Source organism: Pyxicephalus adspersus, chromosome 6 (genome assembly GCF_032062135.1).
Source record: "Pyxicephalus adspersus chromosome 6, UCB_Pads_2.0, whole genome shotgun sequence".
Lineage (NCBI taxonomy): Eukaryota > Metazoa > Chordata > Amphibia > Anura > Pyxicephalidae > Pyxicephalus > Pyxicephalus adspersus.
The window spans coordinates 103971104-103990249 of NC_092863.1; the positions used below are offsets into that span (position 1 = coordinate 103971104).

At 39.1% G+C, this 19146-nt stretch overlaps 1 protein-coding gene across 11 annotated transcripts in view; it reads left to right on the top strand.

The window, feature by feature from the left end:
* The window catches only part of UNC13B (unc-13 homolog B), a 256653-nt gene that overhangs the window by 68579 nt on the left and 168928 nt on the right, over positions 1-19146 (top strand). For 8 of the 11 annotated variants that reach the window (XM_072413562.1, XM_072413563.1, XM_072413565.1 and 5 more), the window contains exon 9: positions 14779-14814. The exons of the other annotated variants lie outside the window; for them this stretch is intronic. In XM_072413562.1, coding sequence (XP_072269663.1) covers positions 14779-14814 — 36 coding nt within the window. The remainder of the gene's footprint in view (positions 1-14778; positions 14815-19146) is intronic. 11 annotated transcript variants of the gene reach the window in all.

Sequence of the window (19146 nt, forward strand, 5' to 3'; positions counted from 1 at the left end):
CTGAAGATTGCCTCGCGGTGGATTGAAAGCAGAGGACAGAAGCGTTCCATTCGAAGGAATACAAATAATGAAGCATTGATTGTTTGTTCTGCGTATTTGGATGCTGGCCACCCCACTGGGGAGAATCGGGCTTCACTGAATGGGTTTTGTTAAAAGCTTTGAGTTTTGAGATTTGGGGTAATTCAGAAGCTTTAATAATGACTGTGCAGTGTTCAAAGGCAGGTCACGCATATCTGATCTCACTCTGTCCCTGAAACCCTAATTTTACGCTTGCGTTGACACCCTGTTTTATGGCTTAAATTGGGGGTGACTTCTAATATATTACACAGGTATGGTACAATGTTGTCACCATCAGAAAACCAGCTCTGAGTGCCTACAGAAGTGACTTCTCCCTTCAGATGCCTTAGCAGAAGGTTTCAATCGGACAAAGGGAGCTGCAAAGCAAACTGCTCTGCTCTCAGTTCGATCAATCTGTGCTATCTCATTGGCTTTGGAAATCCTTTCTCAGTTCATTTTTATTGTTAAGAAGCCTTCACATATAAATTCCGTGAATCTAAAAAATTGGGTTTCCAGTTTTCTAATTGGGGTGCCTTTGCTGGTGCACTTTGTCCTTGATTCCTCAGATAAATTGCTTAGATTTGTGCATGTTTTACAGAGTTCTAATTGATGAAGTCCGTTACTTTGTCACGGGGGATAGTAAAAAAAGCTGTAGCCATTTTTTTCCCTGAGACAATAAGGAGGGTTGCGTATAAGGTATGCCAATGTCATAAATTTGTACAAAGCAGAGACCACAGGGTGAAATGATACCGAACAAATTCACCCAGTCAAAATGGCATTTTTTTTTAGCATTGGCTAAATCAAATGAACAACATATTCATCCTTTGATTGACCCAATGCCGAAAAAAATCCTATTTTCAGTGGGTGAATTTGCTCCATTTCATTTCAACGTCTTCTTCATTTTTTTCCACAAACACAACTCTAGTCAAAATATCTGTCCATGAGAGGCAAAGATTCCCATGCTTCCCGTATCCCATGCTTCTTATGCTGATGTCATAGACAGGAAGTGAAGGGAAATCTCCAAAGGTTAAGAAAAATTCTGACTCTTCAAGATCAGAAAGATTTGAATTTGATATCCTCCAGCTACAAGATTTCCTTTGTCTGACACCCAGCATCATTCAACCCATTTTTCCTTGGGCCCAGGTTGTCTTGTTCCTGTTGACCTGTCTCCTGCCTGTGACAGGGCAGTGTACGGAGAAGCAGCACAGCAATGAGCTCATCTTTCTTCCACTCTGCTTTCCCCTTTTCTTGGCATTATTCTTGTCAGCACGTGACCTGATTGATTCATTCTGTTCACATTTCTGTCCTGCTGTATAGGAAGTTCAGTAAAGTATCTACCCTGCCTGCAGCGGGTGGCAGCCGGTGATACTGAATTACCTCAACCATCCTCGTTCATTGTTGGCTATTGGGAATAATGTCACCCTTAAAGATAGCTAAAAAGATCATTGGTGTCACTTACACTGACCTCACAAACTGCTCAAGGAACCCCCAGCACCCTTTGGAAGAACCCTGGTTCAGAAGCACTGATCTACAATGTGAAGAAATTTAAACTGCAAAGCAAGCCAACACATTTCTATCTCTATGCTCCCTTCATCAGGGCTTCAAATGCAAACAAAAGGAATGGTCCACCCAGATATCTGAAATACCATTGGACAAATGATAACTGAAGCTGGTGACATCTTGGCAGTATTTGATCTGCTTGAGCCTCCAGAGTGACCCCTTGACTTATGGTGGCCATGGCAAAGATGCCATAAGAGTCCTCCGATTTAAGGATAGCCATTACAATCAAGCATGGACCTGATTCCACCCCCTGAAAAAATGTAAACCTATGCATGGGGAAGAAAGATCTCCATTTACTATATGAAATGTTGATGCATCTGTAAGCAATTTCTTTTTCAAAATTTTTTTTTTCGTTTTTACAATTAACAAGGTCATCAATGTTTCTTCAGAAAAGGCGCAGAGATAGCATATGTTCCTGCAGTGATAATATTGCATTCCCATGCATGCTTCACATTGACAGCTGCTAAATGGAAAGCATAGAAATGTATTTATTTAAGACAAGCTGTGTTCATAAAATCTCAACACGCACAGAAAAGGTTTACATTATACTGTCAGAGTTAATTCTCCTATAAGTTAACCCCGATTGGATGACATTTTACTAAAGCATTGCTTGATGAGTGACGATGATTTCCTGCAACCTATTTGCATATGTGATGGCTGCACGGTATTTTGGTGCCAACATTAAACCATGTATGACAAGGTGACATTACTAAACCTACCATCCCTGATAAACCACATTAGGGCCTATTTTTACATTACTGTGCATACCTGGGTTCCATTCCAACAGATTACATTACTTCTCACCTAAGCATCGGCCAATAACATTCTGAAACTTTCCGACTTCATTCCTAATATTTAGCTGTAACCGTAACCAGTTATGCCTACAAACCCCTGAGGAAGCCAATAGGTGAAATGCGTTGGGTCACAAGATGTTATATGTTTGATACTTTACAGTTAAACCCAAGAAGTTGCACACGGTCTAGCTTGTTAATTCCAACCCCAATGACATTTTAATGGGTGTTGGACAAACAAATCAATATCAGCATTGTAAACAATGTAATGTACTTTTCATCTTATAAATACATACAATTTAATTTAGCCTTAAAAGCCCTTGTCTTTTTTTTTTTTTTTTGTACTACCTTTCATTATACTAAGGTGACAACATAAGCAGACAATTGTGATACAGGAACAGGACGTACCTCCAAAAGAGGATCACCAGGGATTAATTTTTAGGGGGGAGACCATTACTTCCACATTTTAACAAAAAGCTCCTTCGGGTCCAACATTTTCTCTTTGGCAGGTTTAGTGCCCCTTAAATAATAATATCTATATAATATTTTAAAAATTCGGTCTCCATATCTTTTAAGTTCCACATTAACTCTCTGTGTTTAAAATATTTTGGAGCTATTCACTGTGTGTTGCATGTCTTGCATGGTATAGGCACATTTTCAAAAATTGTTCCCGGCTTATCTCATCATCGTTATTATTATCAAACAGGATTTATATAGCGCCAACATATTACACAGCGCTGTACATCAAATAGAGATAATTGCTCCACATGGCAGCACAGGTGTTCTCCATTGTATGTTCTAAATCCTTTGTAAGTTTTAACGTTTTCTCTTTATTTTTATTTTATAACTGCAGCTTTCTTTAAAGCAGAACACCAGGTAGATATAAAAAAACAGATATTGCAGCACTCTAATCAATACACAATTTGAATTGTTTTAACCCTACTAACATAATTACCCAAAGCTGACCTGTTATTAGTCTTGTGCTGATTTTTGTACAGCAGAACTCTTACTGTGAGAGGGACAAATAATGATAATAGGGAGCCAATGCGTATTGCTGACAAAAAGCAGGGCATCAGACTGAGGACATCTAGTGGCATAAAGGAGTACTGTAGGGGAAGTCTTTAGATTGAAGCTGAACATTATAACAAAATCATTTCTTTAATAGGCAAGTATGCTTTGTTTTTGGTTGGAGTTTTGCTTAAAGTTCCACTTTGGCATCAGGCAGGGCTTTTTTGCAGAAAGGGACAGGCGGTTTCTCTTCTGCAATCAGTACTCTCTCCCATTTGTCAAAATTCGCTGACCTGCTACCCGGCATATCCCGGCTTTCCTTTCCAGATGCACACCTGCTCGACTGCACAGTAGTTTTCAACATCCTGGCCCAGTCGATGAAGATGGCAGAAGATCAAATTTCGAAAGAGAAGAAAAAAGATGGCGGCACGAGCAATGGAACAGGGACAGATGAGTATCTCCTGGGTTTAGCTTTACTTTAAGCCACCTAAATGTCCTCCACCTACTATATGTTCCACTTAAATCCCATTCTGGCTAAGCTGACCTATGAAACCGGCGCAAAGGTGTAATTTTCAGTTCTCAGTGGATGATTTCACCCACTCTTCATGATGATTTTATTCAGCTGGTAATTCTTGGAGAATCTCTGATTGACACATCGTGACTGATGGCGTCCGAATCAGCAGCTGATTATAGGCGCTGTGTGTGAACCCCCTGCCTTGCACCGCCCGTTTTTCAGAAGGGGGTGGAAGGAAAGCTCAGCATTGCAGATTTTGAATTTCGTGACAAACGACGGGAACAGTCTCCTTCTCCACTTTATAATTAGTGGAGAGATCTCGGTAATTGTGCAGGCAGATGGCTTCTTATTCGGGTGATAGCACCATGTTATTAGCGGGCCTCGGCATCCTGTTGTCATGGAGAAAATGAGCCAGTTTGGGGATTCAGATTACAGTGCGCGATGAATTACAGGAGGCAGATTATCTAAAAGGGTTAATTAGAATACATGGAAATTTCTCATCTTTCCATGTGACACGGGAGCAGATGCAGCCGGGCAAAAAAAAAAAAGTTTAACACTGGTATCCTCGTTAACTGTAACAAGTGAACACTGAGCTGTTTTCCAGCTGGCGGCCCCGTAGATTGACATTACCATGTTGTCACATGTCATTGCGCATCGTCAGTATGAGCAAGTTTAGTAATCGGAGATTGGTACCATTGGCTTGTAGGGAATTCAGAATTGTTTTGTACATCCTAAGAATCAAAAATCAAAATACGACAATAGTACATGAAAGGGGAACTAAATAAAGTCTCCAGTAGGTAGAGGTTTTTAGCAGAGGACATACAAAGTCTCTTTTGTCAAAAAAAAACTTTTTCCAGCTTCTGTTGGCTTTTTGTCCTTGTTTCTTATGGTACACAGAGTCGGCTCCATTTACGGGCCTTCTGACACTAAGCCTAGGAGTTAGATTTATTGGCACCCAATGGACCTAGGAGGATTGTGGTGGACTCCGAAGACGTGGTGACATGTCATTAAGGGGTGCAGCAGTCTCTGGAATCGTCATCATCATTGCAGGGGGCCTACGAAGAATGTGATTTGCGATGATTGGTTCCACTTTAAGTGGTCCTTTCATGGAAAAAAAAAACATTATAAATGTTAGAAAAAAGTTCAGAGCCGGCAGTGTTTGCTATCATCTTTGGAAAATCAGCACATTGCAATTAGCTTGAACAGTGCTTGACATTTCTCTGTGGGGAATGTAGGCAATGAGAGGGTACGCAAGGGTCGTAGCTTGCTGCTATTGGCCATAGTGTGTCAAATTTGCTTGTGCACAAGTAAAGCCAAATCTGGGAAGTCATCCCTGAACTGAACCATCCCCAGTGTCACTGCTTACTTTCTCTAGCAGTTTCAGATTTCTTGTTGTCTGCAACTTCGCCAAACCTGGTGCTGGGCTACCTCTTGGTGGTCAAGTCTCTATGACTTGAAATTATCTTGCAGGAGGAATCCTTTAGAGTCCTGTTCAGTCATATTTTTGGCTGGTGTCCTGAGTTTTGACTAAAGACCCTTGTGTACCCCTAAGTCAGTGGTGGACAGGAGCCTAGGTGAGCCACAGAACTCGTTCAACGTTCTTTAGCCCTGGCCGAGCTTCTCAAACAAAATGTGCTTGGAACCGTTCTTCTGTTTCTTTTTATTGGCTGTTCTGTGTTTCAGCGTTAATCACCTGCCTGATTCACTAGTGGTAAAAGTGGGACTTTAGTTCCCCTTTAATGTCTTCCTGATGTTGATAACCAGAATTATCACGATTTTTTGTATGGGTAAGATGGGAAGTGAAGATCGCCAAAGGACGACACAAAATGATAAAACCCTACAACAAAGAATGTTAACTCTTCTCTCTTCCTATGCAAAACTAAATCTGATTGCAAATAGGCTACATCCACATCAGATAATTATTACCTATGGTCTTTTTTTCTGGTGAAAATCTGATATTTGTACGGTGGACCCCTGAGGTCGTTCTTCGATTTGCCACAGTGGATTGGTGAATGACTGCCATCCTCTTATATGGAGAAGAGCATAGTGGGGTGCAACTTGTAGGTTCTCCACCTTCCCAGAACGGTGTTGTGCATGTATGACCTCATTTGTTCATCTGTCACTGGAAATGCTCACAAAAATCTTTTTCCAGGGAAAATCATTTGATGTCTGTATGAGAGTTAAGTCTGTTGGGGTACCTTAGCCAAATGTCCTCCCTACTTTATGGAACCACCGTTGATAAATTTTGCCTGCCAACACTTTTCATTTGGAAGACGTGTCAGCCACATGTGTCCCCATTGCATGCCATTAACTGATGATTTTTGCTCTGTTTGGGTTGCTGCTTTGCTTGTTTGAAAAGTAAACAGTGCTGTCTTATAGCCAGCTAATCTCCAAGAAAATAATGAAGAATGGTGAATCATTAATGAAAGGATTATAGGCTAGACACACACATTGATGTTTTTTCTGTAATCCTTGGCTAAATTTGTTTTAAAAATTCCAATAGTTGCTTTAGAGTTGGAAAAGTGGGATTTGCACTGCTGCAATACATTCATCTATTTATTCATTGTACAGCCCCCTTGGTTGCTGTAATGGGGAATATTCATTTTAGTTGATGTAAAGTTAACTTAAATACCATTTTAGTTCTCACTGTGCAATGTACATCACAAAATATTCCCATCTATAGAACAAAAAAATCCATCTCCTAAATCCTGTCAATGATCACTCCTGGATTTTCTATAGGTGGGAATCTAAATGGTGAGCTATGCCTGTTCAATGTGTTCTGAGACAGTCACATTTAAGTCACAATCCCATTGGCATATTTAACAGACCAAAAGTAATGTAAGAAATCCCCTGTCTCAAGTATACATACACAGAGTCCCTGAACACATGCAGTCAGTGATAAACCCACATGAAAGTTCTATATTCCTTTATAGACAGGTTCTCTTCAAGTTACACACATCAAAAACCTTCTTGTTTTACGTATCTATTTGCTTCCCCATACCACGATAGGTTATTTTTTTTTCTTTTATGGTTATTTTTGGGCTCCTAGATTGTAAGCTCTTTGGGACAGGGTCATCTCCTCATCCTCTGTCACTGTCTATCTTTCTGTCATTTGCATCCCCTATTTAATTTGATTAAAATTGTTACATCAGAGCCAACATGCCATACAAGACATACAATAAATCGGCTTCTCATTGATTTGGAAAGTAATCTGGGCCTTTCCAGGCAAATATTTGAAGTATAAATAAAATTTAAATAAGTTTCTTTATTTAAACTAATAAAAACTTCAACCAACAATTATTAACCGTGTAATAGATTTTTAACAGAATTAAAAATATAATCTCCATTTTTTACACGCAACGCGTTTCGCAGAGAATTTTCTGCTTCTTCAGGGGTTTTCGTTTTTATGACACAAGATCATTTCCTTAAAGGAGATTACCTCTATCCATTTTGGTCAACCGGCCAGAGATGGGGCCAGTATAGTAAAAAAACAGCTCAATTTACCAAAGGCAGGAGATAAACACCAATGAAAAAACCATTCATGATCCAGGAGTGGTATTTTGCCAACTCATATCTGGGTTTGTGATTTTTCAAATTGTCCGTGTCTCCTGCCTCGTATGAGATGATCTGTGCATGATTGTAGGGGTTTACATATAGTGTGTCAACTTCTATTTAAAAAAAACTATAATCTGCAATTCATTTGGGGATTCACAAATTATCTGTCATTTCTGTACAGCTGAACAGTCCAATAACAAAAAATAATGAGACTTTATAGACCTTGAATATCTACACATATATAAAAAAAGTCGGCCAACTTTAGTGTTGATGATAAAACAATAAATTATAAAATCGCTACCATCAAAGGAAGTAGGAGATCTCAGTTTCTCAACGCGACACGTTTCGCACTCACAAAAGGTTGCTTCTTCAGGAGTCATTTGAAATCGACAGATAAGTAATAATAAAACAATTTGTATTACGACATATACATAGTTCATTTTAACATACAAAATCAATACAATATTTACACAAAAAAACTCCACAGACGGGGGCTCATGTGTCTCTGGGTTCATTTTTCTATATATAATACACACACACACACACACACACACACACACACACACACACACGGCAGCATGGTGGCTCAGTGGTTAGCACTCTGGCCTTTGCAGCGCTGGGTTTGAATCTTGGCCAGGACACTATCTGCATGGAGTTTGCAGGTTCTCCCCGTGTTTGCGTTGGTTTCCTCCGGGTACTCCGATTTCCTCCCACATTCTAAGAACATGCAGTTAGGTAATTGCCTTCCCGCCAATATTGTACTTAGACTGTATTTATGACAAAGGACAATGGTAGGGACATTAGATTGTGAGTCCCTAGTGACATGACTATAGGCTTTGTACAGCGCTGCCTAAAATGTTGGTGCTATATAAATACTGTGTAATAATAATAATGGCCCCAACAAGCAAATTCTCATTCAGTGCTTCGTTGATTGTCATCAGTTTGGTAAATGGCAATTCATTGAGTAGGACTTGGAATACATGGGGGCTGTGCAACTATCTACCGGTTGTGGTAAGAAAGGATTAAAAAAAGCCAAAAATCCCTCCAACCTTATTGGGTCCCAGACCCTCTGCAGGGTTTCCATACATGACACTGGTGATGCTAAAAACCTGAAAGGGCTGTGCATGTTATTGGTTCTTGCTGTTGGGAATAAAGAAATGATTTGTGTTTTTAGGATATGTGATAGAATGGGACATGTGCATACAACTTGATTTAGGAAATCTTTCCTGCACAGATTGTGTTGGGGGTTATTTTTAATAAATGTATCTCTTTTCACCACAACCTGTATAATAGTAAATGTATATATAGTATTTTCTCATTATTCAAGCCTTGACCCCACTTGGCTTCCTCTATGCCATTAGTTTCCATAGGAACTGACTTTTAATTGTCTCATTGTTTGAACTATAAAAGTACCAGTTTAATATTATTCTCCCCTCCTAAAGGACCTTTCAATAAGTGTTGCAATAAAAATTCAGACATCAGTTTTGTGCACTCTGAAGCTGTTGTCGGTTATTTCCCCAGTGAATGCATAAATATATACAAAATAAAAAATAAAAAAAACCCTCCGTGTAACCGCTGCAAGCAAAGCGTTAACGGTGTCACTTCTGTTCCATAACAGTTACTGGGTGTTCCAGTTGCCATGGTGACACAAGTTGGTGCCGTAGCTACGCCAAAGTTCTTTGTGTCACCTTTTCAGTAAAATGGAGTTCCGCTTCTTAAAGGAAAACAGTAAGAACCTGAGACCTTGTACATTTTGGATATGGGGATCTCATAGCATTCTCTTGTTGCTGGCATTTTCAGTAGAAGGTCAAAAATGTTGGGTCAGCTGTGTTATTAATCTAAAAAAGTAATTTTGGGCATTCTATACGGGTATTCTCCACAGCCCCTTTTAGCTGGGCGCACCACCTGGTACTTTTCAGTAACCACCCAGCTGTTTTTGGGTGGTTACTTAAGAATTGGGTACTAATACTGGGGCTGGCACCCGCCTATAATTTCTTCCCACCCAGCTTAAAAAAAATTCTGGGTTGAACACTCCTATAGTAACTTCAGACCACGGAGAACAGCTCTCGGGTTCTTTTGTTGGTGAAATCACCATCCTCTTGTGAAACTTACAAAAATATCCCTAAAAGGGAACTAAACCCTGCAATACTCGCCTGACCCCATTCCGTCACATCTTCTTCCATCTTGTGATCTTTGGCCATCTTGATTGCTTTGACAGGGATGACCTAATTCCTCCAGTTCTTTCAGTCCTGATAAGCCAGAGGTAACCAGGTGTCCTGGTGACTAAAACTACGCATTCCCAGCATGTTTGACAGTTTAATGGAGGCAGGTAAGAATGCTTACCAATGTTTTGCACCTGGGTGTTCCCATTTTAGGGGCACCAATCGGTCCCTGGCACCGGACCACTGTGCCTAATGTCTGGCAGAATGAAGTGACAGACAATGTCACTTTCTCATGTTTATTCTGTCAGTCATTGGGCACAGTTGTCCTTTAACATGGACCTATTGGTGCCCCTAAAATGGGAACACACGGGCTAAATTTGGAGGACCAAATGTAAGCATCTACTCTTCATCAGGGCCACAATAACAGGTAAGTAACAATAATCAAAAGAATTCCTTGTTAGTCCAATTAGTTAATTTAACATACAAAATTAATACAATACTTAAACAAAAAAACTCCACCGACAGGGGTTCCCGTATGTCTCCATAACTATTCTCCATCACTCTCGGTTTAAAATGTTGGGAATAGGGCAGCAGAAAGAGCAATAAATCCAGAGTAAATCCCATACACATTAAAATCTTGTGGGTTACTAATATCTCCAACATATACTTTTGGAGGAAAGGATAGCCAAAATTAGTGTATATGCTGTATAGGGATTAAATAATATCCAAGGTATATATATATATATATATATATATATATATATATATATATATATATATATCTCAAGCTTGATACAGCCTTCTGTGGGGAAAAAGAAGTTTGGCACTTTTTTGGTTAGGTATCCAAGACCCTTTGGTCTAAATATAACCCCGTTAAACATATTTGCCTTCATGTAGTTGTCTAAAATATAATTTGACCAATTATTTATTGCGTTGGGTTAATTTGCAAAAAATAACATGTCCAAAACGTCCCAGGAGGACAATAATAAATCAGTTGGTAAAATTGCATACTTCTTTGATGGATTTATCAGTATAAGAATGAGGGAAGCAAATGTTAGATACATAAGAACAAGGTTTTGCTGTGGTGGTGCGTGCTTGTGTAAGTTTAGAAGAACCTGTCTATAAAGGAATATAAAACTGGCCTGGACAAGTTTACATGTTTTGAGGTTTAAACCCATCATTACAGTGACTCTTATGAAGTGTTATGAATGCACTGGTAATAAATATCATATATTCACTCCCTATTGGTCTGGTAAATATGCCATTGAAAGTGTTTTTTTTTTTTTTAGTTTAGTAAGTGTACATGATAATCCTGCCAGAAAACGAATACAATCCAACCTTTCTGTACAGTTCTCCTCTCTTTCCCTGAAATCACAAATCATGCTATATGCCCTGTCTGGTTCCAAAGCTCCTGAACTGGCTTGAGCCCAATTCTCTCGTAGTAGTCGGCTGCAGATGAATACATAAAGCTGAGAATATACAGCCATTCTTCCTCATGCTAACGGGAGGGGGAGGTTCAGAAGACGTCTGAACTAAACGTTGAAGGTTGGAAAGCATTTGCAAAAGACCTGCAGCATTCTTTAGCAAGTGGACTAAATGGAAAAATATTAAACTGAGCCTGGGCCCTGCAACCAAACCAGGGGTGTCCAACTCCAGTCCTCATACAGGTCAGGAGTTTGTGACCAAAAGGAACATTTGCAGACTCTTTGTAAATGTGCCTTTCTGCTTTCTGTTACATAAATAATAAAAAATATGTGCAGGTCCTGATCCTCGAGAACTGAAGTTCTACACCACTGGCCTAAACAATAATGAACATTTGCTCATGAGTGTGTAATGTACCGCTTAGTTACAGCATGTAGCATGCATCATAGCATAGAGTGTAATGATCATTAGTATTAAATATATAGCACAGCCTACATCACATTCAGTGGTCCAGGTGTATTGATGTATTGATGATCGTGTAGTAGACCAAAACGCATGATGCCAAAATCAGGAGGTATTTGGCATCATGTACCTCAGGAAATGGGATTAAAGGACCTACCGTAGGTATGGCTATGTGTAATTATGTTGCAGTAGAATTGCTGCATTTTTTTTTTTTTTTTCAGATCCAGGCCCAGAGTGTCTTGGAACGAGTGGGTTCTGGTCTACCGACCTCAAATTTGGGAGACCATAGCTGCATATAGCCAACCTGGCATCAGGCTCCAACTGTCCCCATATTTAAAGGCGTGCTTCCTTTTTATTAATATTGTCCAGGTGCTCGAGCCATTCTCAAATTCTGGCCTGGAAAAGGGAGTGCTTGGCCCACCCATTCCTTTCAGGACACTCCGGGCCTGGATCCCAAATAAAATGCAGCAATTCTGCCACGACCAGATTACACATAGCCCTATCCAGGCCCTTTATGAAGAAACATGATGGTACATGATGCCAAATATCCCCTCTAATTGGCATCATGCATTTCTGTCTTTCACAATATTTCTATTGTATGCATCAAGTCGAAGTCGAAACATTCCAAATATTGTAAAATCAAACTCCCAGCCAAGAAAGTGAAATCTCTTACTGGTGACAAGATAGAGGTTTAGTCCAAAAGAATCGTACTGACGATCAACCAGAACTACGGAGAATTGATATTAGGTGTGAATTCTCTGTTTTTTTTCTTTTTTATAAAATGTATTTGATAGTTTTGTTGAAGTAACAATTGTATTTTATCTATAAACCTTATTTTGTGAAACCTATATTGCCAATAGATTCTCAAGTTGATTAGCAAATCAGCTTCATTGTATCCTTTTTACCAGAACTGTTTAGCTGAACGAAAGATTTTTGTGTTGCTGGTTTGTGTTTTGTTTTTTTTTGCTTGTATTTGTAATCTTTTTATATTTCACCAGTCTATTTTCACTTTTAACTGTACAGCGTCAGGAAACAAAAGGCAAAATTGGTGGCAAACCTTTTAAACCTAAAATATTTGTTTTTCTGGTCTTTGTAAATGGACATCAAAATGGTTGAAAGAAAAAAGAAAAATAAAGCAGAACTATTCTCACCCGCCCCTGTTTTGTCACAGGGTGCCGCCATCTTTTTCCTTTTCATCCGCAATATGATCTTCGGACATCCTGATTGGCTGGGCTGGGACATTGGGCAGCAATTGGCTCAGTGGTTAGCACTCTGGCCTTTGCTATCCGCATGGAGTTTGCATGTTCTCCCTGTGTTTGTGTGGGTTTCCTCCGGGTACTCTGGTTTCCTCCCACATTCCAAAAACATGCAGCTAGGTTAATGGGATTCCCCTTAAAATTGACCTTAGACTGTGTTAAAAAAAAAAAAAAAAAAGACATATGACTATGGTAGGGACATTAGATTGTGAGCTTCTTTTAGGGACAACTAGTGACACGACTATGGACTTTGTACAGCGCTGCGTAATGTGTCAGTGCTATGTAAATACAGTGTAATAATATTTCCCGTGCAGGAGATCATTTAGAACTGGCAACCTCCAGGCCCAGAGAACACAGAGGAAGCCAGGAATGCCAAGTATTCTGGCAACCTAAACTAAGTTATGCATCCTTTTTTTTTTAACAGTCCACAAAGCAATCAGGCAGGTAAGAATTTTTATTGCAGAAGAGACATTGCCTGCATATTTTAACCTGCTCAAAGCAAATAGATGTATCCATGTATATTGTGCACCATGTTCTACAAACCAGTCTAATATTCTGTGCTTGGATGGTTTCTTTCAAAGGATTGCAATGTATTCAAATATCCACAAATCCATCCATTTGAGGTTTGCTGTACATTTGGGTATTAAAAGGCAGTTATCTCCCCAGCATTTTTTTAAAGCTGGGTGGGAGGGTCTGTAGGCAGGTGGCAACCCCTGTATTGACCACCTAAAATCAGCCGGGTGGTTACTGAAAAGTGCCGGGTGGTGCACCCAGCTAAAAGGGGCTGGGCAGGACACTGGATGGGTACCCATACAAAGGTACTATATTGTTTATATTACATATGTTAATAAAAAAAAATGTACATTACTTTCTCAGGTGCATTGGTAATGTGTTTGTTTTCAAGTTCAGTAAACTTCTGTATATTGAATTTCCTTTTTGCTTCAAACCTTTTTGATAATTGTTTCAAACTTGGAAATAATGAACCACTTGGATAAATATGGTATACATATTACTTACTGAGGCTTACAGTATTCTCTCCAGAGATTATTTTTCCTAATGGAAATTAGCTGTAGGTGTTTGGTAGACCTTTGACTAACTTTTCAGTAACCACTCAAAAAAAGCTGGGTAGTTACTGAAAAGTGCTGGGTGGTGCGCCCAGCTAAAAGGAGCTGGGGGGAACCCTGGGGCTTAGGAGCCTTAAAAATAATGAAGTATGATATTCTGTGTTCACAGCTCATACAGGTTAATTGCGTATGCATGTCAATAAAGTGCATGCCCAGCAGACAAAAAAATGAAATTGGTTTTGGATGGAGTGGAGAAGATTTGAACCTCCTGTTTCTACTGCTATTCAAGAGCTTTCCCCTCACTTTGATAGAGTGAAACTGCAACAGGGCCACAGAGCATTTCAAATCTGACAGGGGTCCTCAAATTTTTCCAAAATTCGAAAATACAAAGGGTTTTGTTTCTGTCTGTGCCTGTGTCGCAGATTTTCTCCCACCTAATGAATTTGGCAGCAGGATAGTGAGGGTAAAAAAGGAGCCTTGGATAGCGGTAAAAAGAGTTCCAATCCTTTCTTACACTAGCAAAGGAAAAATAGGTTAGCTGGACTTGGGGCCCATTCACACACATTCTAAATAGCACCCCTACACATCTTAGCAATGCACAATAATGTATGTTGCTGCACTGGTGCATTAGATGATCTTAAATCAATGCACGTGAATGCGCCTAAATGGTGTAAATGGGCCATTCATTAATATGACACAGAGCATGTCTTGTATATACTATGTTGTTGATGCATTTGTGTTTCATGCCTAATTTGTTCAATGTGATTCTGCATGTTCAATTTTTTAGTCCTGTCATATTCATGTATTGATCTTACCATCTGTCTTGTACCATCGCTGATCTCTTCACCGCCGCTGATACAATACTCTTATTGCCTCATTGATGCTGAACTTTCTTTTTCCCCTCCTGTTCCTTGCCGCCGTTCCCAGGCAGCTGGAGTTATTTCGGATGGGGTGAAAGCCAGAGTATGTAACACTTTTCTTTCCGCTCATGCCGAAGCATGCCTTGTGATGCCTTGCCGTGTGAATATTCATGCATACAGCCTTGTTGTGTCCCTTTTAGAATATGGCTCTGTCAACTGACCACCAAAGTGCCACCAAATCTGATAATCTGATCTCCAAATTCCATCTGGTAACCTATGTATATTTTTTTATACCAGGTATTGTCTTGTTATGTGTATTGAGTTTCAGTAATTCATCTTTTAAACATTTTGTGTTCTGGTCAATATAAAATAACCTAATATACCACTTGCATCTAGAAGACTCTCTAGGCTCTTTCATACACCTGAAGGGCTCATAGTATTGTCTTCACTCAATGACGGTTCATCAATTTTAACTTGCTGCCACTTGGTAATTCATTTCAAGTGGTTCAAGGCACTTTATATGAATATAGATTTTTTTTCTATGTTTTTGGAATGCTTCCCTATGAGCAGGCTGATTTTTTCATCTTTTATAGAATTGAGGATTGTCATGGACGCTGACTGATTCCTCAATCAGTCCCCACATCTGAAATACCTACCTGTTTTTGGCTATGAGAACAGGGTTAAATCACCAAGTCAGAGGAGACCGGGAAAAATTTTGAGTTATATATAAAGAACATAACATTTAGAGCTTGCTTTCAGGCATGGTAAAAAATCCTTGTCTGGATGGAAAGGAGAGCATGAAAGGCGGGTGTTGTCTTCCTTAAATCAATATATCTAGTAGCCTACCCTTTAATATCTCAAGGAAATATAAATACAAAAACTAGGAAAGAGGGGTTTTAAAATTTGTTTTTTTTTTTAATATAAATATATGTATAATAAAAAAGATTAAACATTATGTTTTGGTATAATCCACCAGTTAAATGTTACAAAGACAAAAAAGCTCAGCCAAGTCCTTCCTAACCGCTCACAAAACGTGTGGTTTTCAGGACATAATGTTAGAAAAAGGTCAACTGCGTATTTCAGTCGAGACATTAATGAAAGGTAAGGCTGAAGTGCAGATATAGGATGATTTAGTGACAAGTCGACTGGATCTCGGACCCTGACGTGTTTCGCCGGTTATGGCTTCCTCATGGGATGGGGAAAACCAGTATGAACCACTAATAAGAAGAGGTGTTCAACATTAAACTCAATAGTAGGGGCCAAAGTTGAACTAAGGTTTTAAAGAATTTTAATAGCGAGTTATGAAAATGAATGACAAAACAATATTTAACATACAATAAACAAAAAATAAAAAAGTTTATTGTATATTTTATCTATGTTTATTGTATGTTAAATTTTGTATTGTTATTCATTATATTCCCTTCCATTGTCTGCAATTTGTGTCCGCAAAGCAAGCTGCACAAATTAAAATTTTATTTCAGACATTAAAAGTTTGCCTGGGAAAGCAAAAAAGGGGATTTCTGAAAGGCTGACATTTAGTATTTTTTTTTTTTCGATATGGCAGCTGTCAATTTTTTTCCAACCTGTAAAGCAATGCTTGCCAGTTTGTCAACTTAGCACTTTCCCTCATACACAAATCTCTTTTGAACTTTGCATTTACTAAATGTTTTTGGAATTACAATTGGGTTAGGGTTGGAGCGACCAGTCAAAAGTAGAAAGTGAGAAATGGAACCCATGGTTGGGAAAATCACATGGAGGAGAGAAGTGGAACCCATAATTGGGAAGATCACATCAACAAGAGAAGTGGAACCCATGGTTGCGAAGATCACATCGAGAAGGGAAGGGGAACCTATGGTTGGGGAAGATCACATCAACAAGAGAAGTGGAATGCATAGTTGGGATGATCACATCAAAAAGCAACTTGTTAACTTTAAAGATTTTCTGGAACTCATGAAATACCACATGGACATAATGGAGAAGATGGACTATCATGGGAGAACGTGGGAGATCCAGCAAGACCTTAAAATCCATTACAGATTTACAGAATCATCCAGGTTTTCCCATGATAGTCTTCTCCAGTCTTGGTGACCTTTAACAATTTACATCCAATGTGTTTTTTTTTCCTTTGCTCTCGTGCTGTCATATACTTACTACAACCTTGGTCGCTTCTGCATATCATACTTTTATTCCTTGTCGTCTGATTAGGTCCCCTGGAGAGAAAGATAATTTGTAAACCTTCAGGAGGGCTCCATGTCTCAATCAGTGACACCGTATTACTCCTGTAAGATGAGAAGATGATGACCTATTGATCAAGAGATGAAGTATCATTTCATCCAGAAGATTGGATTAGAAATTGACAAATTTCCTGGAATAGATGCCAATCTTTCTAGATGGTTATTAGTTTCCCTTCTGCAGGTTCTCCAGCCTGCTGTCTGTGCACACAAGCCTTCATTACCTGAAAGAAGGGCTCATTGATCTGATTTTTTTGTTCTTTTTAAATATTTTGCCAAATGCAGAGGATCAAATTACATTTTTGTTTTTCTGTTGACCAATCCAATCATTAAGCATAAGAATTTTGTTGCACAACCAAATATATTGTTAAGTACAACCAAAACAAATAGATTGACATTCGATAGATACTGTTAGCTCCTTCACATATAACATCATGTAAGTTGGTAGTCCATACCCAAGAGTTGCAACCCCCATCATGTTCTAAAGGATAGAGGTGGAAACTTAACTTTACACTAAAAGAAGTCTCTATATTGAAGCTTCTGAATGACATTACGGTGTTCTTCAGAAATAGAAATCATGCACAGCGCAGCCTTTTTAATTTTTTGTCCTTGTCCATATAATGTTGTATAAACAGACGTCTTCTCCATCCCACCACCTTACCATTTCTGTCTGTCTCACAGTAACAGTGACCTGTATGCATAAATATCGCACTGCCGTTCAGACAAACAAGCATGCCGCATGCCTCATGGTGCCCCAGAGTAGTAAATTGTGCTGAATCTATTAGCAGTGTTGTGTTTCGTTTCCAGATTTATACACCTATGTTCTGTATACCACACTTTATTTTGTCTTTGGGCTGACTCACCTAGAACCCCTTTTGAATCCTCCACCCAAAAACAAATACATTTTTGTTTAGGTGCTAAAGTGATGGTAAAGGGCAGTAGTTGCAATTTTGCATTCCGTTCAAACCAGAACTTTCCCATGTATGTTAATGACAGAGATCATCTGCAGATTTTACAATCGATTTTTATTTTCCAAAACATATAAAACATGTCTGTAGTCTCAACATGAAGACCAACCTATGGGAACTCCCTTTAGGCCCTTTTCAGGTTTACAGTAAACCCCATATATTTGAAAAGGATTGGTTGGGATGTGGTACAACTCTACATACCACCATTCCTATTTCACTCTATCGGAGTGGTTGGGAACATTTTTGTGCGCATGTTTGTATGATGGTTGGGATGAGGCAAGGTTCCTGGAAGCTGGATGTTGCTCCTGGCCATGCAGTTGCTTTTGGTCTTTTTGAGGAAGAATCGACTGCCACCACAAAAGCAAGGACAATACATTGACTGGCAGTGTGATTTGCTTCTTCTGGGTGCATCATTTTGCTCAGCACTTGGGAGCGTCTAACCCTATGGTTCTCGAACAGAAGTCTGAAAGGGGCCTAAGTGAGCCAATTTTCTCATTTTGGTGTTTGGTTTCATTATATTTGGTTAAAAACCCACTAAAGAGCTTTAGAAATATTGGCATAAGAAAAGGGGATCACAAATACATTTCATGATCAGGACTTAAGCTGTTTTCCTTATTTCTTGATTCAGGACATGGAGTCACCATCACTTTCCACCCAAATAAAACTTGTTTTGGGCAGAGTTTCTTTTAATATAACAAGCTACTTAAACGTGTCTAATGTATTATCAGCAAGATATCTTTCCTTTTATTTCTTAATTTTTAACTTAATTTACACCTTGTTCTTTTTATACATACTAGGATCTGCACAAGGTGGTAACACATGTGACTATTTGTTTATAATACCTTTTTTGTAATGTTGGCTTCTTCACAAGGTTTTATGAACATCTCAAACAAAGCAAAATGCTTAAAATAGAACCAAATTTGAAATGTTTTTATTAAACTCTGCAGACCTTTACACACTGGTGATACAAAAATTGTCAACCAAATCTTTTGGACCTTCTGAAGAAGCTCTAGTTAATTAAGGACAATCACATCTCTCTTGATGCATTCCTGCCATGGAGTACCCTAAATATGGTGGCATTTTGGGTGGAAAAGTTGCCAGATGAGGGTCTAATAATCAACACTTCTGACGATCAGAAGTTATTACACTCCCTGGAAAGCTCTGGGAGCCATTGCTTTCCTCAATATTACAGTCGCCTCCAGCATCCAATTAATATTGACCAGTAAAGCAGACAAA